Source organism: Euphorbia lathyris, chromosome 2 (assembly GCF_963576675.1).
Source record: "Euphorbia lathyris chromosome 2, ddEupLath1.1, whole genome shotgun sequence".
Classification (NCBI taxonomy): Eukaryota; Viridiplantae; Streptophyta; class Magnoliopsida; order Malpighiales; family Euphorbiaceae; genus Euphorbia; species Euphorbia lathyris.
The window spans coordinates 53,788,230-53,813,388 of NC_088911.1; the positions used below are offsets into that span (position 1 = coordinate 53,788,230).

Below are 25,159 nucleotides of genomic sequence, written 5' to 3' on the forward strand. Positions count from 1 at the left end.
ATATAATGATAGAATGCTATCTATCATGATTTATATATAGGTTTATTTGTGACTTTTGGATTTCCTTCGCTTTGCGTTATTTCATCTTCCTGTAACTCTTACTTTATTTTATTACTTAATTGATAGACTATTAATTGAAAATAAATATAGTACTAATTATATAGAGATAATTAGAATTCATTAACTCATTTATTCTCTTTGCTCCTACGATGCCAACTAAGCCAAAAAGCCTCTAAAACTCTTTTTGCAAATTCTCTCTGCTTCCGTAATTATATATAGTATAGATTTATGCAACATAATTATCGGAAGAAGGTTTTGTTGCGTTCAGTAAATTTTTTTATTTTTTATTTGTTATATAGATTATTTTATTAATTTGTGTAACACATTTTTTATTTTATAATAGGATAAGATGCAAAAATACCCCTAACATTTATAACTATGAGTAATTTCACCCTTAACGTCTAAAATGGTGTAATTATATCCCTAATGTTGGCAGCCAAGAACAATTTTAACCTCTAACATTCGCAAGTTGGGTCAATTTGAGAAATAATTCATCAAATATGTGTGTTTTATAATAATGTATGAAATAGATTCAATTTGGCAATGTTAGAGGTAAAATTGCTCTTAGCTGTCAATGTTATGGCTAAAATTGCTCTAGTTGTAAACATTATGGGCATTTTTTCATCTTATCCCTTTTATAATTTCTTTATTGATTAATTTAAAACATGTCCATACGAGACAATTTAAATCCAAACAGCAACCGCTCACTATAATTTTATCAAACACTAGTAATTAAACCGCTAACAGCTAAATGCAACTGCAAGCAGCTAACTGCAACCGCAACCGCTATTGGCTAACAGGTAAACCAAACATACCCTAAAAAACTCTCTCAAATAATTGCAACAGCAATCGCTGTTGACTAACCACTGAACCAAACATACCCTAAAAAAAGGGTAATTAATTTATTAATTCCTATATTTTGACAAAACATATTGTTTAGTCCTTGTATTTTAAAAAACACATGGTAAGGTCCATAACATTTTTCTCAGTGAACTGTTTAGTCATTTCGTCTGTTTGTTAGATTTTTTTACCGTTTATAACTTCAGAAATGACTAAATTACCTTTTACTATTTACCTTCAAACTTCAGAAGAGGAAATCCAATTTAGAAAAAGAAGCTATTTATATGGAGAACAAGAAAAAGAACAGACACAATGCTTACAAATTTGAACGATTAAGAAAAAAATCAAGAAGAAGAACCCTCAAAGTTGATTTTAGATGCATTAGAGTTTAAAAGAAAGGAAAATAAAGGAAAGGAAGAACGCAAATTCAAATTGACTAACGGAATCTTCATGAGAGTCTAACGGCAGGGCTAAATAGTTCACCAAGAAAAACGTTAATGACTTTACCGTGTGTTTTTAAAAATACAGAGACTATACAGTGTGTTTTGTCAAAATATAAGCACTAATAAATTAATTACCAAAAAAAAATCTCAAATAAGTTAAGTTAAATAAGGTTAACGTGATATTTAGAGTTCCATTACTACAATTTTCCTCCATTATCTCCCTTCCAAACCAGTGCTAATTATTTCGCTAGTTGATTGCTGTAGTAAAGAACCTTTGGAGACAAGCGCGGGAACCCAAATCAGTTCCCTCCTATTCCTTTCTTCTATTTTGATTCCTCCACTTTTGGAATAATTTCAGTGATTTCACATCCTCTATGGAAATGGAGAAATCAATTGACGGATAATAATGTTCGCAGTTAATTCGAAGCTTCTGGTTTTAGGGTTTCTTGTCGCTGTATATGCAACTGGAAGTCGTGGAGGAGAATCATCGACGTGTTTGACGGTGTACAAAAAAGGCGGTGCTCCGGCTGTGTTCCGATCTCCAAAATGTCCTCTCTGGGAGCTTCCAAATTATGATATTCGATCGCGAACCTCCACAAATGCTGCTGACGGCAGCCTTTGTCAATCTGCCATGCTTCAGGGTCGAAGAAAGTTTCAGGAGGATCGCACCTTCTGCGCCCTCGATATTCTCATTCCATTTCCTGGTTTCCTCCTCTATCTGCATATCTAATATTTAGTTTGCACACATATCTTTTGACTGACGGATTCAAATTATGATTGATTGCGATGTGATTCTAAGATTTTCGGTGTGAAGCAAGTGGAGCAGTTGCAATAGAATACCGAATGGATTGTTTTGGCTACATTTCTTGACAAACTTATACTTTTGAACTTATGTTCTCATAATATTTTGATATGTTCAAGTAATTCTTTTTATATATATAATTTCCAAACATTCGTTTAAACTCCCATTTGTTTCCACCAATTAAGCTTGGCTTGAGTGAGCCTCAATTGGCTTAATCTAGATATCTCTAGTTGGAATACTAGTGTATGCATAAAACTTTAATTGGTAGAGATACACCTAAAGGATGTACGAGGAGCCTCCAACCTAAAAATTTGATAAATTATTAAAAAAGAAAAAAAAATCCCATCTGTTTTCATGATTAAGAAGAAGATACTAGTCATGATATGATGAAAGGTCACTGGGCCATTCACATTGATTCCGGTTCCCAAACAAGTTGATATCTACTCTACAATCAATATGGAAGCATTCTTAATGTATTTAAGTTGCAATGTTGAAGACTAGATGATACTAGAGTTGGACAATATCTCTTCTGAAATATACATAAATATTATAGAAGCACTTTTCCGTCTAATAGGAATGGTTTTTCCTCACATATGATCTTTCTATCAGGAAAAACTGGGCTTAGGGAGGTTATGGTTGGCATTGTAGCAGTTTTTGATGGTCATAACGGTGCTGAGGCTAGTGAGATGGCTTCAAAATTGCTGCTGGAGTATTTTGCTCTACATACATATTTTCTTTTGGATGCAACATATACTTTAGTGCTGAAGGAATCCACAGGAAGATTGCCTAGTAAGGAAGGAAAAGATGCTGCATTTCAGGTGTTAAATTGGGATGAAAAACTTGGTCGGCATGAATTGAACTTTGATAGGTGCTTCTGAAGTGCATTTTTAGTTGATTCATAAATTTATTTGAATACTATTCATGGAATGATTTTTTTTTTCCGAAGTTCTAATCTTATCCTTTATAGTGGTAGCAATTAATGTTAGTCCAAAAGTTATTGCCCTGATTGATTCATTTCTCTTTTTTACTATGCCAATATATGAGTACAGTCAGGTGAAAAAACCAAAATTCCTTCAATTTGTGGTCTTTTAGATATAGCTGGAATTGTCTTCTGCATCATAAGGCTACTTATAGTCCTGCTAATAAAATTTAGAGAAACCACAAAAGGCACGTTCAATGTGTACAATCTTCTGCACACTTTTTTTTTTTACTCGCAGGTTTAGTGATTCTATTGTTGAGACATCCCTATATTTTGTTTTCTCTAAAATAGCAGACCTCTTGCAGGTCTAATTTTTTTGTGCCAGAAAAGTTTGATGATTCCTTTCATTTAAGAGTCCTGAAGGAAGCACTAATGAGGGCAATCCATGACATTGATGCAACATTTTCTATGGCAAGTCTACTTTGACTTCATTGTTACTTGTCATACACTTTAGTTTTTATGGGCAGAAAACTTTGTCCTTGTGCTTATCTTGATAATAGGCATTTTTCGTATTGATCATGAAGGAAGCATCTCGAAAAAATCTTGATTCAGGTTCTACAGCCACCATTGTGCTTATAGCAGACGCTCACATATTAGTTGCCAATGTTGGAGATTCAAAGGCTCTTTTGTGCTCTGAAAAATTTCAGTCTCCTGCTGAGGCAAGAGGTCAGAAAATACTAGTCCAGTATAAACCATTTTTAGTTCAGATACATTTTTTTTTATTCTTAGCTTGATCATAGTCTTCATGATTGCTTCAGTGTTTTCTGTAGTATAATTTGCAATTTTTGGAAATGGAATTGAGTAGCCGTGGTCTTTAATTGAAGGAGACTGTAAAATATTCATTTCTTGGCCTTTGATTTGCAGCCACTTTATTAAGGTTATACAGAGAGCGGAGACGTAATGGAGTTGTTTCACCTGTAAGATATCATGACAACATTAAATTGATTACTTCCAATGGACTGGCACATTTTATTGTTGACGAATTGACTAGAGATCATCATCCGGATAGAGATGATGAAAAGTTTCGGGTGGAGACTGCTGGTGGGTATGTTCATGAGTGGGGTGGTGTGGCTAGAGTAAATGGCCAGTTGGCTGTTTCCCGAGCTATTGGCGATGTGTATTATAAGAGGTGCAGATTCATTAGACTATTCATGTTTTTCCGTATAATGCTTCAAATGTTCTCAGTATCTTCCGCTTGAGACACGCTGACTTATATTCTTGCTTCTTTATCGTCCATAGTCCCAATGTATTCCATTTACCTAGTATAGGAAATCTATGTATTTTTCTCATTTCATGACTGATGTTTTTGAAGTATTTTCAGATATGGTGTCATATCTGCACCCGAAGTGACAGACTGGCAACCTGTCTCCAAAAATGATACTTATCTAGTGGTTGCTTCTGATGGCATGTTTGAGAAGTTGAACTTGCAAGATGTGTGTGATCTACTTTGGGAAGTACACAGCCATGGAACTGAGAGGTCGGAACTTTCTTCTTCATGTTCACATTCATTAGCTGAATGCTTAGTGAACACTGCCATTGAAAGAGGCAGCATGGACAATGTGGCAACTGTTGTTGTTCCATTAGGCTCTCTAGGAATTCCCCAAAGATTGGTGAGGGAAAGGTGTATTGGTGACGATGATATGGATTGCTCATCTATAGGACTGAAGAAGCCCACCCATGGACTTTTAGGTAAATTTTTCTTTTCTGAACTTTCTGTACATATACTCAACTCAATATGGCACATAATCATTGTTGTTTGGAATGTTGCCATGTGTATGAGTCGGACTTATATATTCATTTTGCTACCATTTTTTGTCATTTTATTGGATGATGATACTGAGTTGGTCTTCCGTAAGGAGTTTTCCTTGAAAATAATGCTACAGTGGCAGTAATATTTCCCCGCAGGTGCAAAGAAATTAGATTGTGAAAGAGTCCTATTGTTTTTGCTGGTGGACATCACTCTTATCCAACTTGCACATATATACTATTCCCTTCATTTATATATTCTTAAGAATTCTATGGGAATTGCTACTAAACTGAAAAGTTGGTGAGAGGTGTTTGATTTTGTGTTGTAGGATGCTGGATGGATCAATTTGTTCTTTGGGAAGTAGTTCATAAGTCCCAGTCTTAGGATGGTGTAGGACTTGGTACACTGGATTCTAGTAGCATTGCTATTAGGGAAAAGTGCAATTTTTCTTAGACCTAAAATCTCTTTTGTATTAGATGATTAGAGGTATGTACTATTTTGTTGATGATTGAAAGGCAAGCCAAAGCTGATATAATTCATATGAGCGCCTGAAGTTCAGAGTAGTATATTTCATTTTCATCGTAATTATTTGTATCAGAATAAATTAAATGTAATAATTCAAATGAGAAGATTATTTTTGTTTCTAAAATAGGCTCCATCTACTATTTGGGTTGAAAAGAATCAACCAAAATTGCTTCGAAGTTTTTAATTGTTGTCTTTATGTTCTAGCATCTTATCCTGCGGCATAGATGTCTGATGTCCTTTGCGAACAGCATAAATCAATCAGCTTGAATTGCTCACATAATTTTTTGAGAGTCTCATTAAGTTTGCCATATACACTATTTTTGAGAGCCTCAAGCCTGTTGAATATGATTACGAACTGACATATATTGGTTTAGGTGTATCGATATTGATTATGATTGTTGTGCTGCTGCTATATATGCGATGAGCATGTAGTCCTTTCTGATGGCAATCTAGGATATGCATGTCATGTTGGGAATATAAGATGCCAACATGATTGTTGTGCTGCTGCACAATGAGCATGCTGTTCTTTATGATGGCAGTCTAGGATATGCAATGTCATGCTGAGAACGTAAGATTCTGAACAAGTTACAGTGCGTCTCATCTACATTTTTGTTGCCATTAGAATGGTTAAAGCCTTTCATTATTCACTCTATAGATGCTGAATCAGCTTCGGTATTTATTTTTTTGGCTCAAAAATTCAATGCTTGAAAGAGCTGTTTGTTGTGCCATTCTGTGACAGATAATGACCTCATTACTTCTGAACTCATACAGTTGAGACATGGACATCCTCTTATTTCCAAGTTTGACAGGTTATTGGTAAGGCACTGAATCCTATGCTATTAATATTTTCCTATTATATTAGTTCTTCTCTCCTATGTTGGTATCTTACATTGTAGTTTCTTACAAGGGAACAACTTTTTCTGCCAGTAGGAAAGTGGTAACTAGTCGTTTTTAACATGCTAACAGATATATAAATGACCAGATACGTTGCAATTTTTGTGATTTTCTTTTTTTTATAAGTCTTTGATCATGATTTGACATGTTTGAAATTTTCATAATTTGAAATGATAAGTTAGTTTGCAAGAGTTGAAGATCTAATCTGTATTCATGGAAAAACAACAAAAAAACAAAAGGATCCCTTTATATGCAAACTGTTAGATGAGATGTTTTTTCATGTGTTTGATGCTGGTTTCTTTCTTTGTTTAGGTTGAAGGAAAACATGGGAACTTTGGATGTTATTACTTGTCTGAGAATTTAAATGATGCAAGTACCATGCAAGATCTAACTAATAACAGAGAAAGTTATTTGTATGACTTACCTCAGGCCCTACCAGAAGCATTCAGTCACCAGTATGGTAAGTGAAGTTGCTTCAGTGTACATTTTACTATCTGGAGAGGATGGGGACTGGGATTTATCTTCAGTTTCTCCATGAAGGCATGCTCTTATCGTCCTCTTTTTTTTTTTTTTTTTTTTTTTTTTTTTTTTGTAAGACTTTTGTCATTTTTAACAAATCCTACTGTTTTTATTTTATATTCTCCTACAACAACATTATTAGATTGACTTTGTACGGTGAGCGGGCTATGAGTGTTAAAGGATATGGCTTTTTGTTGCATATTAACATAATTATGTTCAACTGTTTGAATTGTATTTCAGATGGACCTCTAAATTTGTACAATGACCTGAATTTGTGCTTGCGTTTTGGGACGATTGTTGGTGGAGCTAAAGATCAATGCCCTAATCCTGATGGCTTTGCTAATTTCCTTGGTTTACTTGAATCTATTCCTTTTCCCGATGATGGTTCAAATTATGGATCAAATGATTATGCAACGCCTAATCTAAGGTGTACACTTCTTCTTCCTTAAAATTTTCCCAAAAAATGAGCTTCAGCTTATGGAACAAAATTCAACTTTCAAACTCAATAGGAGCCTTTCTGAATGCTGAGCTTTAGTTAATTCTTTGCTTAACATATAGAGTAGGGTGACAATTATCGGGTTAGTGTCAAATGAGTCCATCCTAACCCAACCCAAAAAATGTTGTGCCATAATCGTGTCAATCCAATCAAGTGAGTGTCGATTTCATGTCATGTTTGCGAGTCACATGTAATTTTACTACCAATTTAAATTGTGATTTTAAAAAATATAGTAGGATTATCTAATTTTTGGATTAATAGTGTAACCCTGACCATCCAAAACTTTGACCTAAAATCTATTTAATATCATGTTGGGTTTGTGTAATGTACTTACAATTCACGTGTGATTTTGTTATGTCTGGTGATAATTGTCATTTTACTATCTTTATTAATTAAGATGATATGTGAAAACATGAAAATATATAATAATTTTCAATATTTGTGTTTTTCGAGTTACCGGGGCAACCCTAACCCAACCCAAAGATTTCCGTGTCACTTTTGTGTTAGCAAAAAATGACCCATTACCTGTTTAATAAAACAATAACCCACTTAATTCGTGCCGATTTCGTGTCGTGTACCTGTAATATAGAGAATGATCCTGCTTGGGATATTGAGCAAAGCAAGGTGTCTGAAGTGCTAGCTATGTTTCACTTCTTGAGAAATTAGAGGAGACTGGGTCTTGGGATTTTGAGCAAAGCAAGGTGTCTGAAGTGCTAGCTATGTTTCACCCCTTGAGAAATTAGAGAAGATTGGGTCTTGGGATTTTGAGCAAAGCAAGGTGTCTGAAGTGCTAGCTATGTTTCACCCCTTGAGAAATTAGAGAAGATTGGGTGTTGAAACTTCTTAGCAGGGTGGAGTGGACATACCTTGTTTTATCATAGGCTAAACAATCATTCTATGGTCGCGCTCCAAGATCATTAGCTTCCCCGATTGGTTGACCAACATCTTCATTAATGCTTGTAATTGTTGATTGCCCAATTGATTGTAAAATATCAGCTTTTTCCTGTTTCCAAAATTTTCTCCAAATTTCTTAAAGGTAGTCTTATTCAAATTTCAGTAGTTAATTTTATTTTTATCCAAGCACTAAATTTGGTTTTGCTTTTATTCTGGTAGTTTATAGTTTTCCATATTTGTGAATTTATGGTAGTAAGGATTATTAACTGATACTCTATGCTCAAATTTGCTTAATTTGATGCTCAAACATCGATTATTTTAGCATTTTGGAAAAACCCATCTGAATTGATGTTGGGAAATTTTGAAAATTGAAGGGTTTTTTTTTTTTTTTGCAATGTAAAAGAATTTGGATAGATGGTGTCAGTAGGTCTTTTAGCTTTCTTAAACTGACTTTTAATTATTGGAGCTTTCATTTTCTTTGGAGAATAAATCACTGAAACAGTTATACTTTCTCATTGTTAGGTATGTGCTAAAGAAAAGGTTTGGTCGTGGATCATATGGTGAAGTGTGGCTGGGTCTTTATTGGAACTGTCATCAAGACAGCAATGCTTCAAAAAATGAGAATTTCTCATTTAGTAAATGTTCTAATCAAAATAGAAGTAAATCAGCTCATAGCACTGCTCACGATTGCAATGCTGGTTCTAATGACAACTTTTTCGTTCTTAAACGCATCATGGTAAACTTTTAAATTTAATATTATGTTTCTTAGATTTCCTTTAACGCTGCACTCTAGTTTTTGTTGCTGTTTCAACTTCAAGGTTCCGGAATATTCTGTATTTTTTGAATTAATACTAGAGCCTATGGATCTGTTCATTTTAATAATCTAAGATTGCTATAATTTGGACGCTATAATTAATAAAGTTTAATAAAAACTGTGGTATATACCTTATTCAACCATTGAAAATACAACTTGAGATATAGAAACTTCTTAGTTTTTCAGGTTTGAGCTTGATTCTAAAAGTGAGCTTTGAAAATTATTGTTAACAGGTGGAGAGGGGAGCTGCTGTTTACTTGAGTGGGCTACGAGAGAAATATTTTGGTGAAGTTTTTTTAAACGCCTCGAGGTGTCTTGGAGGTTTATTAGTAGATGGAATCATGAACTCTCCAGTTGAAGAATGGCAATCAGATTTTGAAGAAGTAATAGAAATCAATAAATCTGTTCATGAATTAGGAAACAATTGGCATTTTGCTAATATGCTTCCCCACAGATTTAGATTACAAAGATCTACTTATGAAGAAGGTTTGAACCATATAGCAAGATATGTAGAGTCTTTTGAATCACAATCTAATGAAATATGGCTTGTATTTCATCACGAAGGCTTGTCCTTGTCAAAGCTCATGTACTCTGTGGATTCAGCACAAGAAAAGATTGACGAAGTAAAACATGTTCAGGTGTTGCACCCATCCAAGTGGTGGCATTGGCTGAAAACAACAGAAGCAGGAAATGAAGAAATGCGCAACCTTATATGGCAGTTGGTGAGGCTGCAAACAAATTCTAGACTTTATAAGTTCCTGAAGTTACTGATAACTAAGGCCTTCCACATCATTCTGCTTTATTATTATTAATATTATCATCATCATTATTATTACTATTATTATAGTGTTTGTTGGCATACTTCAACCATACTTTGATTGTTTACTCTACTTCTGTACTTGGACAATAGATTTATTGAACTTGAAGCAAGTGTTTTTCCAGATTAAAATGATAGTCTTTCCTCTATTTGCTGAAAAGTCCATTTCTAGGATATAGGAAATGAGTTTATATGAGTTTATCTCTAATATTCATCTGAAAGTTACATTTCGTCCTTGGGTGTGACAGAATTGGGCTTTATGTCTTATAGGCATATTTTGTTTGTGACAGTTTCATTGACTTGTTTCAAATTTATATCTAGTAATAAGATTTTGGCTCATGTCTGTTTGATGTGTGCAGCTGATAGCGCTGAAGTCATGCCATGACCGGAACATCACCCACAGAGATATCAAACCTGGTAATGTAAAAATCTTTTTGAAGTTAAAATTATAAGCAGTGCCTTGAGAAAATTTTGACATGCAAATACACAAGATTCACAATCTAACATCATGTAGATAGAAATCAGCTAGCCTTGTGACCTTGTTGATCTATACTTCTGAATTTGGTTACCTGCCATCTGTAAAATCAGTTTATATATTAGCTGTCTAATTATTTGACATATATACTTTTTTTTATTAATTGCTCCTATTCAGAGCACTTCTAAACTTCAATTTTCTATGTTTTTGCAACTACGAAAACTGGATATAAATGGGCTGGCATGAGTGCAATGATTGCTGAACTTGCACTCATGCCAGCCCATTTATATATAAAAAAAAAAAAAAAAAGAAAGCAAAGAGAGTTCTGTAATTTTTTTCCACCCAAAATTGAAGAGCCTATTAGAAAACTAATAGAGTCATTATACAATAAATGAAAGCCCACACCACCAAAAAAGAATGAAAAAATAGTTTTTACTTTTACTTGCAGCAATGGGCTTGTGTCAAGTTTTGTCTATTTTGACTCTTTATTGTCTGCTCTCTTTTATCCCTAAGCTTTGTCAAAGTTCTGAAAAGTTCAAGTGCACTTCTATAATCTAATAATGAGAATGCTTCTGAGCGATTATGTTTTACTCAAACCATTTCCTTCTTTTTGGATTACAGAAAACATGGTTATTTGCTTTGAAGATCAGGATTCTGGTAGATGCTTGAATGGAGTTCCTGGTGGGCACAAGAACTATACCACCAAAATGTATGCTGTTATCTTATACTAGTTCTTGTAACTTGTAATTCTTTAAGTATTAGCTTTATTAAGTTTCTGGTTATTCATAAGTCAATGAAGCTTTTGTTGAGAGAAATGAGTTCAAACTTGTGCTTTCTGATCATGCTGAGTGTTACAAACTGGTTGTTGATCCCTCATTTTATACTGTTTAGGCGCATTATTGATTTTGGCAGTGGGATGGATGAGTTCACTTTGAAACATTTGTATGGATCATCAGGACCTTCTAGGTATATCATCTCCCTTCTGGAGCCTTTTCTGTTTTTTTGCACCTTTATCTTTTTATCTCATCAAATTTTCTATAATTAGGGCCGAACAAACTTATGAGTATGCTCCTCCTGAAGCGTTGCTTAATGCCAGCTGGTATCAAGGGCCACCAGGTTCAAATATGAAGTATGTAATAATTTTTTTTGGCATTTTCTGTCAATTGTACAAAATACATTTATTTCTTCCTCCAAGAATCTGTCTTCATTTGTTATGCTTAGATTTTACCATTCAATTCTCTTTCACTAAACTATTTACTTTTCTTTCCCTCGGGTTTGATAGGTATGATATGTGGAGTGTTGGTGTTGTCATTCTAGAATTAGTTTTGGGATCACCAAATGTTTTCCAAGTAGGCTCTTTAACAAGAGCTCTTTTAGATCCACATATTGAGGGTTGGAATGAAGACCTTAAGGAGCTTGCATACAAGTGAGTGCTATCCAATATTCTTTTATGTTTATTAGAATTTCAAATTCTCATTGTTTATCGGTTTGTTGGCGATGATCTGTGTTTTGAGTTGTTCACATGTATGGATTTTCAAGGGTTTGTAAGCTTGGGAAAGTGTAGAGGTGAATGAGGATTAAGCTCTAGTTTTTTTAATTTTCACAATTATGCTAAGTTGGTTTTTTTTTTTTTTTTTTTGGATGCTAAGTTGGTTTTAGTGAACCTAGTGAAGAATGGGAGATGGGGTTGAGCCAACCAAGGATTACGGAGAAAGCTTGAACCTGGACTTACCTTACTGATGGAACCATGTTAGGAACTCAAACACCAAGATGAAAATAGAAAAGGGAATATATAGAAGATAAACAATGGATAGAACTAGTGTTCTAATCCCTAGGAGAAAGCCTCCCTCTGCTAAAGCAGCCACAAAACAATCAATCAACTACATGCCTGGCTTCTTAAACTCTTTCCTCCTAGATACTAATGACTTATACCTAAAATGCCCTTTGCCCTATATAGCTCACCCCTTCTAGAACATTCCTGTTACTAAGCTAGATCATTCTCTATCATCACCCGCCCCTTCAAAACAGTCTTGTCCTCAAGACTGGAGTCAAGAGAACTGTTTGTTTGTTTGTTGAATGCCGATCCATCCCTCCAAAAAGCGCCTCCCAATCCTGTAGTGGAAACATGAAATACCAAATCACAATTGCCACACTCTTGACTGCAAATTTGATTGAACACGACCATGCCAACCCTTGATGGTATTTCTCTAGCATCCAAACAAGGCTAACTTTCGCAACAATTAGCCAAAACTGACTATTTGATATGGAAAGCATGATACTTTGGCTGAAAAGCTTATGATGTTGAGAGTTCACTACATGTTCATGAGTTTCTAGACCAAACTGTACTGTATGCCCAAGGATTTGAAGACCTAAGAGTCCATCCTCAAGTGACCCATAAGAACTAATCACAATAGTTAAATTGTTGGCATCATAACTCGATCTTTCACATCTCATATGTGCATCCATTTTCATCACTTCCCTTGCATCCATTCTTATCTGGCATCTTCCCAAATATCGTCATCGCATTCAATCGTCCTTGCATCTCCCCTGTGCGGTTGCAAACAGATATAGAATCCTTACCATCTAACTTCAGTAGATAGGATGATTGGCCATGAATAATTCGCCAAACCCCATTAATTACTCGGGGCTCAAAATTGGAATTTGATGAAGACTTTCTCCTTGAATCAATTTCGGTCATGAAATTGCTTATAGGGGTAAATTTCCCCGTTACATAACTGAGCATCCTAAACTTCACATTCCAGCTATTACTTATGTTCTTCAACAATGGCATCCTTCCTTGCCCGGGCAAAATAGTTTCGACCTGAATTTGGGTGGTCGGATCCACCACGGCATATTGACCGTCTCCTCTATGTACCACAACATCAGCAACATAAGGGTGGATAGTATCGGGCTCACAGTCTTTGATTTCGCTCTGTTTTGTCGAACTAAAAATAGAGAAAAATTGCTTTGCGGGAGTGACAATAGGAATAGTGTTTCCTTTAAATTGTAATGAGTTGAGTGGATGGCCTTGATAAGTAAGGTTAAAGGGTGGGGCCCACAAGAAAAAACAAACAATATTTGTTTAGGAAGCGGTGGTAGAGATACAGAAAGAAAAACGGTGGTAGAGAAGAAGTAGGAATAAAAAAGAAATTGCATAGAGATATCAAAATGGAATTGATTTACCTCCTGCCCACTATTGAAGTAAATTTCCCTGTGTTCGAATTTTTCTCATTGGCAAAGTAAATAGTGGAAGATATCCAGAATTCCATTCAAGCTGTAACTCCAACCTCCGATTGAAAACGGCGCCTCACTTTCTCTGTCGTAAAGGACGGATCTGTTTTAAATTGGAGCGTACCCGTTACTCTAACGGGTTTAACCTCTTGACTCGTATCCAGAATGAGTGAATACCACTTGCCCCTGTTAGCGAAAAACACGTGACCAATGGTCCCCATAGGTACAACACCGTTGTTGTTGAGTGGTGAGAACGATAAACCTCTTCCACGGCGTAGTACAATAATCTGAGGTGCTTCGGCCAAGCAACCATCTAACGATGAATGATCCACGCAAACTGCAGCGAGCCAAACAACCCTAACCTGGAAATCCTTAAATGAAAGATCGCCAAGTTTTACATGGTCTATTGAGTGCCGAGTTTCTTCGTCGTTCTCTACCCCATCTCTTTGTTGTGATGAAGGGCATGTCCATTGTGGTAGGAGTTCCCTAGAAACCTCTTGTTGCGTGGATGACAGAACAACTATGGATGAACTAGAATCCACATCAACAATGGAAACCTTCTCTTGTTGCTTCATCCCATCACCTACATCTTCCTCTTCCTTAGAATCTGAAGGCATAACTTCAACCATGGCAGTTTCGGCTTCTTCTTTCACTTGTGCTTCTGAACTTCCAAATCTCTCTATGAAAAACTTCTTAAATTCTGACCAAGTTAAATATGGATAGATTTCAGACATACTGAACCAGTGCTTGCTGTAAACCTCCAAACATTGCCGAACTACAGAAAATCGTTGATTTGCTGGCGTTTGGTTGAACTTCAAATATCTCTCAATGCACCTTAACCATTCCTCTGGATCCTTACCAGAAAAAATAGGCGGTTCCATCAAATCCCTAAGCATCTCTGTCATCCCTTTCAAAGTTCCTTTCATTTTCTCACAACTTCTCACAAATCTATCAGTGGCTTCTGTATTTTCCATTGCGCTGCTTCAATGCATCCGGCAGGTTGGACCAATGTTAGGAACTCAAACACCAAGATGAAAATAGAAAAGAGAAATACAGATATATATTGATATATAGAAGATAAACAATAATAAACAATGGATAGAACTAATGTTCTAATCCCCCAGGAGAAAGCCTCCCTCTGCTAAAGCAGCCACAAAACAATCAATCAACTATATGCCTGGCTTCCGAAACTCTTTCCTCGTAAATACTAATGACTTATACCTAAAATTCCCTTTGCCCTATATAGCTCACCCCTTCTAGAACATTCCTGTCACTACGCTAGATCATTCTCTATCAAACCATGAGTTCCATATGAAACTATAGTCAATATTTGTTTCTTGTGTACCTCTGCAGCATATTTTAACCTTGAATTTCAGGAGTTCACTGGTATCTTTGATGCTATAAACAAAGACAAGATAACTAGAATGAGTTTATTTAGAAGTTGCTCTAAGCTATTAGCCCTAGCTGATGAATACCTCCTCAGTTTGTCTTTCAGCCATGGCTTTTCTGATCCCTATTAAATTCAGAATACAATGCGAGGGGCCAGAGGGGTGCATTTGTGTGTCAGTGTGTGTTTGTCTGAGAGAGAGATACACAAGAACTAAGAAGATGAGGCTATTGTGATCCACAAGCTCCAACTTGTTGACATCTTACACCACCGTGTTATAATTTATCTGTAATATAATACTTTTCTTCTAAAACTCAATCTTCTTGTTTGGTATTTTATCAGGCATTAGATGCTATGACGATTGGAGATCATAAGAATTCCCTCTTGTCATAATGCCTTGAATTGGTATAACACACGGTGGTTTCGCTTTAATGCAATTAAAGAGAAGATTAATGGATGATGAAATTCTTCTTTGTAACTTCTTAACTTTAACACAATTAAAGAGGTATTAAGAAGGCATTAAGTAGCGTAACTCTCACTTGAGCATTCAAAGACTCTTTAATACATTATTAAATAGTCATAACATTCATAGGTTATTTTGAGTACTATAAATACTCTATTATGTAAACCTAATTTGTAATCTGTTTTTCTGTCTCCTAATAAAATACTATTCTCCTTCTGTCCGTGGATTAGCCAACACAACGTTGGTGAACCACGTGAATCTGTTTTTCGATTGTTTATTTGTTCTTTTATTTATCTTTCATTAAATTCCGCACAACAAACTGGTATCAGAGCTTTCGGTTTTAGATCGGTGTTCTGTTTTCTGGAGAGAAAGATGTCTGCTATGAACGTAAAAATCGAAAAGTTTACTGGGAGAAATAGTTTCAGTCTATGGAAGATCAAGATGCGGGCTTTGTTGAAACAACATGGTCTCTGGATGCCGTTGAAGAAGGCAATGGGGGATGCCACTGCTGAAATGGCGATTTTGGAAGAAAAGGCACATTCGACGATTATGTTGTGCCTCGCAGATGATGTCATCACCGAGGTCTCTGACGAAGAGACTGCTGCCGGTCTGTGGATGAAGTTAGAGAGTCTATACATGACGAAATCTCTAAGAAACAAGCTTCTTCTAAAATGTCTGTTTGGCCTGCAAATGCAGGAAGGTACGCAACTCAGGGATCATTTAGATCAATTGAACACATTATTATTAGAATTACGTAATATTGATTTGAAAATTGAAGATGAAGATGCTGCTTTGATTCTGTTGGTATCTTTACCGCTTTCATATGAGAATTTTGTTCAATCATTTATTGTTGGTAAAGATATCGTGACTCTGGAAGAAGTTAGGTCATCTCTTCATAGCAGGGAGTTGCGTCATAAGGCAAGCAATACAGATGCAGATAATCAGGCCTCTAGACTTGTAGCCAGCGGCGACAATAAGGAGAAGGGTTATGGTGGAAAGAAGAAGTCAAAGAAGCCGTTCTCAAATGGCCCCAAACCAGACGACACCTGTAACTACTGTAAAGAGAAAGGACATTGGAAAACTGATTGTCCAAAGAAGAAGAAGAAATCAGAAAGTCAACCAGGTTCTGCTCTGATACCAACTGATGCGGAAAAATTCGATGTGGACGGTTTTAGTCGTAAACCGACAAAGAATACAAACTTCTCAAGCCTAGCTTGACGGTGAGTAACCCTAAAAGGGTAGAAATCCAAAAGCTCCTTAGGAGGCTATAATTTTAATTCATCAAAAGTTGTTCAAACATAAATAAGAGATATATTTATACCCTCTCCAAGTAAAAGCAAAAGACTAACAAACCCCTACTAGGGTTACACATTAGGGATAGAAGTAGGGGCCAATTAGGCATAGTTTAAACAATAGAAAAAAAAGGAAATAAGAGTAATTGAAGGAGTTTAAAAAATAGAAATAAGGAAATAAGAGTAATTAAAGGAGATATTAAATAATAACATAAGGAAACAAGGACCACCCAAGTTTCCCCCTTTATCTTGCTTGTCACCCAAGGCTGTCGTTCAGGATCCACGCCCCGCGCGTTCCGCGTCCCCCATCGTACGCTCCGCGTCCTTTACATCACGCTCCGCGTGATCTTCATTAATGGCCCCCTCCACGTGTGTTGTTCTCTCTCTCTCCTCTTAGCGCCTAACGTACGCTCCATGTGGAAACATAAGATGTCCTCATCGTGATGACGAAGAATCTGATATCTCTAAGTCTGCTAGACAGTAGGGGTCTAAGCTGGTCAGGAAAAGATGGAGTTCTGCATGTTTGTAAAGGTTCTGATGTGATTCTGAAAGGTGTCAAGCATGGTACTTTGTATTTCTTGCAAGGTTCCACTGTTACATGTTCAACTGATGTTGCATCGTTAGAGGTTCACTAGGAAGATATGACAAAACTATGGCACATGAGACTTAGTCATATGGGTGAAAGAGGGATGCAAATTTGGTGGTCATAAAATCAAGAGTATGGAGTTTTGTGAACACTGTCTTTGGAAAACTACATCGCAACAAGTTTCCCAAAGCTATTCACATAACAAAAGGCACATTTGATTACATCCACTTTGATTGTTGGGGTCCATCTCGAGTTGAGTCTTTGGGATGATTATTCAAGGATGACTTAGGTCATCATGATAAAGCATAAAAGTGAAGCTTTCAAGAATTTCAAGCAGCGGAAAGCATTGGTGGAAAACCAAACAGGAAAGAAGATAAAGAGGTTGTGAACTGATAATGGTCTGGAATTCTGCTCGTCTGAGTTTGATCAGTTCTGTATGGATGAAGGGATTGCTCGACATCACACAATCAGGAATACACTGTAATAGAATGGTGTAGCTGAACGAATGAACCAGACATTACTGGAGAGGGCGAGGTGCATGCTCTCTAACGCTGGGTTAGATAGAAGATTCTGGGCTGAAGCGGTGAACACAGCATGTTATCTGATTAACTGCGGACCACACACCGGCATACAGCTCAAGACGCCTATAGAAATGTGGTCAGGAAAGGTTGCTGATTACTCAAATCTGAAAGCTTTTGGGTGCACAGTTTATGATCACGTCAATGAGGGTAAGCTAGAGCCAAGAGCTATGGAGATGGAGTTAAAGGCTTCAGGGTCTGGTCTCCATCAGAGAAAAGGGTTATTCTGAGCAGAAACGTGGTCTTTGATGAAAATTTTGTGCTTAGAACCATCGTGAAGCCTACAGCTGCAACAGAAACTGATAACATTGATAAACAGGTGGAGCTTCAGGCTATACAGAGTGAGAATCAAGAGCTAGAAGCAGAATTAGAGCTACCAGAATCTACACCATCAGATACGCAACCATCTGCAGTTACACATCATAGCATAGCCTAAGATCGACCAAGGAGGGTTGGAGTTGGGCCACTTAAGAGGTGTGGGTTTGAGGACATGGTGGTTTATGCACTACAGGTTGCTGAAGATGTGGGTACTCGTGGACCATCAACTTACCAAGAAGCTGTTTCAAGCATCGACGCTGAGAAATGGCTTGCAGCTATGGGAGATGAGATGGAGTCTCTTTATAAGAACCAGACATGGGATTTAGTCATACCACCTCCAGGGAGAGATTATTACTTGCAAGTGGGTTCTCAAGATGAAGGAAGGGATATCACCTGCAGAGGGAGTCAGGTATAAAGCTAGAGTTGTTGCTAGAAGTTTCAATCAGAGAGAGGAAGTGGATTATAATGAGATATTCTCATCAGTAGTCAGGCACACTTCTATTAGAGTGTTGCTAGCTATAGTGACACATTAGGATTTGGAGCTTGAGCAACTTGATGTAAAGACATCTTTTCTGCATGTAGATTTGGAGGAAGAGATATACATGACCCAACCAGATGGTTTCCAGGTCCCTGGAAAGGAGAATTACGTTTGCAAGTTGAAGAAGTCCTTGTATGGACTTAAGCAGTCTCCTAGCCAGTGGTATGAGAGGTTTGACAGCTACATGATAAAGCTTAAGCTATACTAGAAGCCCATATGGTTGTTGTGTCTATTACAATAAGCTGGAAGATGGGTCTTTTATCTATCTGGTGTTGTATGTAGTTGACATGCTGATAGCTGCAAGGAAGAAGCTCGACGTTCAGAAGTTGAAGGGTCTTCTCAGTGCTGAATTTGAGATGAAGGATTTGGGTGCAGCTCGAAAAATTCTGGGAATAGAGATCTATCGGGATAGAAGCAAAAGGAAGCTCTTTCTGTCACAGAAGGGCTATATTCAGAAGATTTTGTCAAGATTTGACACGTCTACTGCAAAGTCTATAGATACTCCTAGTGCCGCAAATGCACATATGTCTATTGCTTTTGCACCTAAGTCTGCTGAAGAGAATGAGTACATGTCTCAAGTTCCCTATGCTAGTGCATTAGGAAGCTTGATGTATGCAATGGTCTGCACTAGACCTGATCTTGCACAGTCTGTTAGTGTTGTTAGCAGGTTTATGGGTGAACCTGGCAAGGAGCATTGGCAAGTTGTGAAGAGGATTTTTTGGTACCTAAAAGGTACATCTGATATTGGTCTCATTTATGGAGGTGATACTGAGTGTTTAGTGACGGGTTTTTCAGACTCTGATTATGCTGGAGATGTTGACAGTAGAAGATCTATGACTGGTTATGTTTTCACTTTTGGTGGTTCAGTTGTTAGTTGGAAAGCTACTTTGCAGCCTACAGTGACTTTGTCTACTACGGAAGCAGAGTATGTGGCACTAACTGAAGTTGCTAAAGAGTGGATTTGGCTTAAAGGACTGGTTAGTGATCCTGGTCTACATCATGATCAGGCTACAGTGTATTGTGACAGTTTGAGTGTAATCTGTTTAGCCAAGGATCAGGTTCATCATGAGAGGATGAAGCATATAGATGTGAGGTGTCATTTTCTGAGAAGCGAAAATAGGGTCAAGGTGAAGAAGGTAGACACTGTTGACAATCCTGTTGACATGTTTACCAAGTCTGTTCCTCAGAGCAAGTTTCAACACTGTTTGGACTTGCTAAATATCAGAGATTACTAGTTGCCCCGTGGGAAACTTTGAGGCAGAGGGAGAAGTCTGTTCATCTGGCACTGTCATTGGTGCATCTGTTATGTTTGCTAGGAGGATTCAAGTCAAGGTGGAGATTTGTCATAATGCCTTGAATCGGTATAACACACGGGGGTTTCGCTTTAATGCAATTAAAGAGAGATTAATGGATGATGAAATTCTTCATTGTAACTTCTTAACTTTAACACAATTAAAGAGGGTATTAAGAAGGCATTAAGTAACGTAACTCTCACTTGAGCATTCAAAGACTCTTTAATACATTATTAAATAGTCATAACATTCATAGATTATTTTGAGTACTATAAATACTCTATTATGTAAACCTAATTTGTAATCTGTTTTCTGCCTCCTAATAAAATACTATTTTCCTTCTGCCCGTGGATTAGCCAACACAACGTTGGTGAACCGCGTAAATCTGTGTTTCGATTGTTTATTTGTTCTTTTATTTATCTTTCGTTAAATTCAGCACAACACCTCTAATAGTGGATAAGAACTTAATTTAACAAGTATTTGATAGTAAAATTTGCGCCCTTAAACTTTTTTTTTTTTTTTTTTTTTTTTTTTTTATCATTAGGAATATGCTCTAGTTGGTTGAAAGAGAATGGTTTAGTTGCATCATTAGGGAATTAGGCTGGCTTTGACATTGAGAATGGACTTCTACTGTGGTGGCAGGCTTAGGTCCTTCATGGAGCTGTGTATTTTAATCCCTGGGAGTTCCACAAAACATCATCAGCCAATGGGTGAAGTAAGTTGCCTATCTTAACTGCGAATATCCTTAAATTTCTGTGCAGCAATTATGTCATTAAGTAATAGAACCAGGTCTTACTAGGCCTTGTTTAGTCATGCGATATTAGTTTTCAAAATTTATATTTTCCATGTTCGACATGAGTTAGAAATATTACTACTTGATCAATTACTATATATACTATGTGGATTTGAAAAATAATAAAGTATAAGTAAATTTAATTTATTGAGTCTTCTCACCTAATTTACTATAGATCACAGTACTAAAACATACTATTCCAATGCTACTAATCTCATCTCCTGTGCATGATAGTCATAGAGATGAGAGAGAAGTCTATGACTTTTCCAGTTGGACAATAAGAAATGATGTTGCCTGTTTTTGAACCCAGCAACTAGGCCTTGATGGAGGTGGAATGCAGAAGGTTTCGTGCATTTTCCACCTTAGTACTGTATACAAGGCTACTGGAGGCCACTGTAAATATATTTTGCACGTGTAAGAATTAAATTGGAAATTTTGGAAAACTACTTTTCAGTTTTCTATTCGGAAAATTTTGTTAACTATTCACTATATACTGTTTTCTGTTTTTATACAAAACTGACTTCTATGTTGGAAAGTTAAATACATTGTGTGATTTAAGGCTCTTCCATATTTTCTCAAATCATGCAGAAATATGCAACATATTTCTGCTTTATCCTAATTACTCCCTTCTTCATCACCCAAAACTGTTGTAAACCAAGAAAATGAAGACCATCAAGCTTTTTATTTTTTCCCCTGTTTAGAGGAAGTTTCTGTTGAAGACATTATGTGCTGAAAAAAAGAATTCTATCTTGAGGTCCAGGGTGGAGCTTCACCTGCTTCTTGGAGATGCTCTGAAGAGTTCTTCTCACAACAAATCAAGAGTAGAGATCCTCTGAAATTAGGGTAGTCTTCATTTGTCCATATTAACTTTTCCATCTTCTTTATTACTGATGTTGTACATATCTAATACTGTTTTCATGATATGTGCAGGTTTCCAAATGTATGGGCGTTGCGGTTAGTGCGCCAGCTGTTACTATGGAATCCAGTAAGTTTACAGATAATGATAATTGGATAATTTTGTTACAATGATGAAGGAGATGCAATTTTTTGAATTCAATAGTTTGTGAAAATATGCATGTAAGCAGTTCTCCAAATTGAAGAGAGTACAGGTTCTGCTCTCATATCTTAATGTTTGAACTCTGCATCTCAACTATATGTTTATATGCTGACTCAGAATCCAATCAATTTCTTGCTAAATATCAACTAGTTCTGGAAGGATGTGCAGCCAAGGCTAAAATCAAAACCTCTATTTGCAATGGATGGGATTGGCATCATCTATCCATTGGCATCCAAGCTGTTGATGCCCTTTTGTTTTTCCATTCAATTGATTCTTACTGATATCGCTCGTTCTAGTTGATTGGGTCAATGGTCCGGAGTGATTGGGCCGGATACCTTCTTCTGCTGAAAAGACAGAAAGAGGTCAGAGGCCCCTTGGGGTCCCTCCGACGCCCAAGTTGAGAGAGAGAGAGAGAGAGAGAGAGACTCTATTTGCAATGGATGGGATTGGCATCATCTATCCATTCGCATCCAAGCTGTTGAGCCCTTTTGTTTTTCCATTCAATTGATTCTTACTGATATCGCTTGTTCTGGTTGATTGGGTCAATAATACTACTTCAAATATTTAAGCTTTAGAGAATGCCAATCTCTTCACTTAGTCGTCGGTTTGTTGGGGGGGGAGAGGGAGAGAGAGATTTGGGCCTGACACTTACTAAAACTACTTCAAGTATTTAAGCTTTAGAGAATGTCTATCTCTTCACTTAGTCCTCGCAAGTTGAGAGAGAGAGAGAGAGAGAGAGAGAGAGAGAGAGAGACTCTATTTGCAATGGATGGGATTGGCATCATCTATCCATTGGCATCCAAGCTGTTGAGCCCTTTTGTTTTTCCATTCAATTGATTCTTACTGATATCGCTTGTTCTGGTTGATTGGGTCAATAATACTACTTCAAATATTTAAGCTTTAGAGAATGCCAATCTCTTCACTTAGTCGTCGGTTTGTTGGGGGGGAGAGGGAGAGAGAGATTTGGGCCTGACACTTACTAAAACTACTTCAAGTATTTAAGCTTTAGAGAATGTCTATCTCTTCACTTAGTCCTCGGTTTGTGGAGAGTTGATAAACGTGTAATAGTGAGGAACGGCTGTCTTACATAAAACTATAATTTTCATGTTACCTTTTGGTTGCAGGAGGATCGGTTGAGTGTTGATGATGCTTTGCAGCATCCTTATTTCCAGCATCCCCCAAGGAGATAAGTTAATAAACGTCAGTTTATTTATTTTGATTTGTACATATCTCAAGATTTTGGCTTCCAAAACCTATTTATCATTTGTTAGTTTAGAGCATTTCCAACCGCGTCTTAAAATTTGAGTAAACTCCAACAGCCTCTTAGTGACTCCTCAAATCACTAATAGCCTCTCCATTCTCTCTATTATTGAGGAGCTCTTAGTGCCTCCTTATTTCATTTTTTTTTATTAATAATTTATTATTGAGGAGTCTCTCTCCTCCCACTGTTGGTAAATATAACAATACTGATAAAATAATGAGTGAATATAAGGAGTATTGTTGGAGATGATATATATTAGTCGCTCCTCAAATCACTAATAGTCAATTGTTTATAGTATTTTTAGAGAGTGGACTAAGAGTCTTTTGAAGATGCTCTTACAAAATTGATAGCTCAGTCTTATCTATAAATCTTCTCGGGGTGTAATTGTATTGGTCAAAATTCAACTGTCATTGAAGGAAAATTTGAAGAAACGGAAAACAAAGACATTCCAGGGATATCACTGAAGATCAGAGTGCCCAAGGAGAAGAAAGGAAATGCTGGGAAGTGCCCCAGCTTCTTACTGGGGAATCTCTGTGAAGCACCATGCTATTGGATGTTGTCCCTAGATTTCATTTCATGGAACCTACTTTTCCAGAATTCAGCCAGACACCAAGTATATATGTATCACCAAGTTAAGCATTTCCTGAATCCTCCCTGAGAATGCAATGCATTTTATGATGTAGTCAGAACATGGCACGTCCTATTTCCTTCATCTTTTTAATTTGTAGGTCTTCTAATTGTGTCTCTTTTCTCTTCTTTAAGGCGTGGCATGGAGAAACTATGAAAAGTAAAATTTATAAGATGGTGGACCATAGATGGAAAGAGTTAGGATTTACTGAATCAGTGAGGTTGATTTTTCGCTTGTTCGTATTCTCTTTCTTTCTTGTGCTTGTGCAAGTATATGTGCAATTATGTGGTTTTGGTTTTGAGCCAAAGTATATTCTCTTTCATTTTCCAGTCTTGCTGGTTTTGGTTTTACGGAACTTGGGAATTGAAGAAGTGGGCATTGGCATGTCAACCAGAAGACGATGAAAATCTCTGATTTCATTGTGAACTCACAGTTAATATTCACAACCATGCTGAGCAGAACAACAAAATATCAAGTTGTTTGCTTAAGCCTGTAAGGCTAATGCTATTTGATATATTTTTTGGTTGTTTCACTCACTTTATTAAGTTATCACAGCATTTTTTTATTTTTGCAGCGGATGTCCTGTTTAACAAATGATATGCAAATCATGCAGTCTGTTCAGGAATAAATATAAGTATTTAGAGTAATGCTTCTTTTCAGATAGTTGATTTAGACGGAGAGACGTCTAATGACGATCCTTTGTTTTTTGGATAGATGATAATGTTTTGATGGTCCAACGGTTTGTCGTTGTTTGATAAGAGAAGCCACATCTGGTAGTTAGGACTTGAGGGTTAGGCTATGCTTACTTTGTTTTTTCCATCATTGGATGGTGATGAACTTTGACGAAGTAAGCTTATCTAATGGTAGAAAAAACAAAGTAAAGCTTACTTTGTCAAAAACAAAGTAAGTATAGAAGGCATCATGATTCAGTAAATGTATAAATGGAATTGATTTTTAATAACTTAGTATATTATACTGTAATGACTATTTTATTGATTTTTCTTTTATTCGTTGGTGACATTTATAAAATAAAATAAAATATTTGAGACATGAATTATATGAGCTAGATTTTTTCCGAAGTACTTCGGGAGGATCTGTTTCCCTCCTTGATGATACGTTTGGCTCTTGCAAAATTGTGCGGTTGACGGTAAATTTTCAAAATCGGCTGTGCAAATTTTTTGAGCCTCCAACGCATTAAAACAGTAAAAATGTTATCATTTTTTTAGAAACTAGTATTGAACTAATAGAAAATTAAACATGTTTATTTTTTTTAATGGTAAAAACATAATAAAAATAAAAATGAATATTAAATATGTTTATTTTTTTTTTATGGTAAAGACATTAAAAATGAATTCAAAAGTGTTATTAAAATAAAAATAAAGAGTTCATTTAAATTAATTAATAATGGTAACATCTTCTCTCTCTACAAA

General features: G+C 36.4%; 1 protein-coding gene across 13 annotated transcripts; it reads left to right on the forward strand.

Annotated features, from left to right (window-relative positions):
- Window positions 1–1,549: 1,549 nt before the first annotated feature.
- On the forward strand, window positions 1,550–24,780 carry LOC136218232 (probable inactive protein kinase At3g63330). Of its 13 annotated transcripts, none has more exons than XM_066005011.1 (24): window positions 1,550–2,047; window positions 2,755–3,013; window positions 3,430–3,539; window positions 3,653–3,790; window positions 3,989–4,253; window positions 4,446–4,813; window positions 6,136–6,212; window positions 6,603–6,750; window positions 7,050–7,236; window positions 8,722–8,935; window positions 9,247–9,735; window positions 10,190–10,247; window positions 10,927–11,014; window positions 11,197–11,271; window positions 11,351–11,434; window positions 11,588–11,731; window positions 20,633–20,705; window positions 21,538–21,626; window positions 21,714–21,768; window positions 22,965–23,040; window positions 23,518–23,732; window positions 23,864–23,964; window positions 24,060–24,221; window positions 24,304–24,780. In XM_066005011.1, the coding sequence occupies exons 1-20, from the start codon at window positions 1,750–1,752 to the stop codon at window positions 23,028–23,030; spliced, it is 3,285 nt and encodes a 1,094-aa protein (XP_065861083.1). In that variant the 5' UTR covers window positions 1,550–1,749; the 3' UTR covers window positions 23,031–23,040; window positions 23,518–23,732; window positions 23,864–23,964; window positions 24,060–24,221; window positions 24,304–24,780. The 13 variants fall into 13 exon arrangements, with proteins under 13 accessions (XP_065861083.1, XP_065861079.1, XP_065861084.1 ...); XM_066005007.1 differs by having other exon boundaries at window positions 23,864–23,949; XM_066005012.1 differs by having other exon boundaries at window positions 23,864–23,949; window positions 24,060–24,161.
- Window positions 24,781–25,159: the final 379 nt, after the last annotated feature.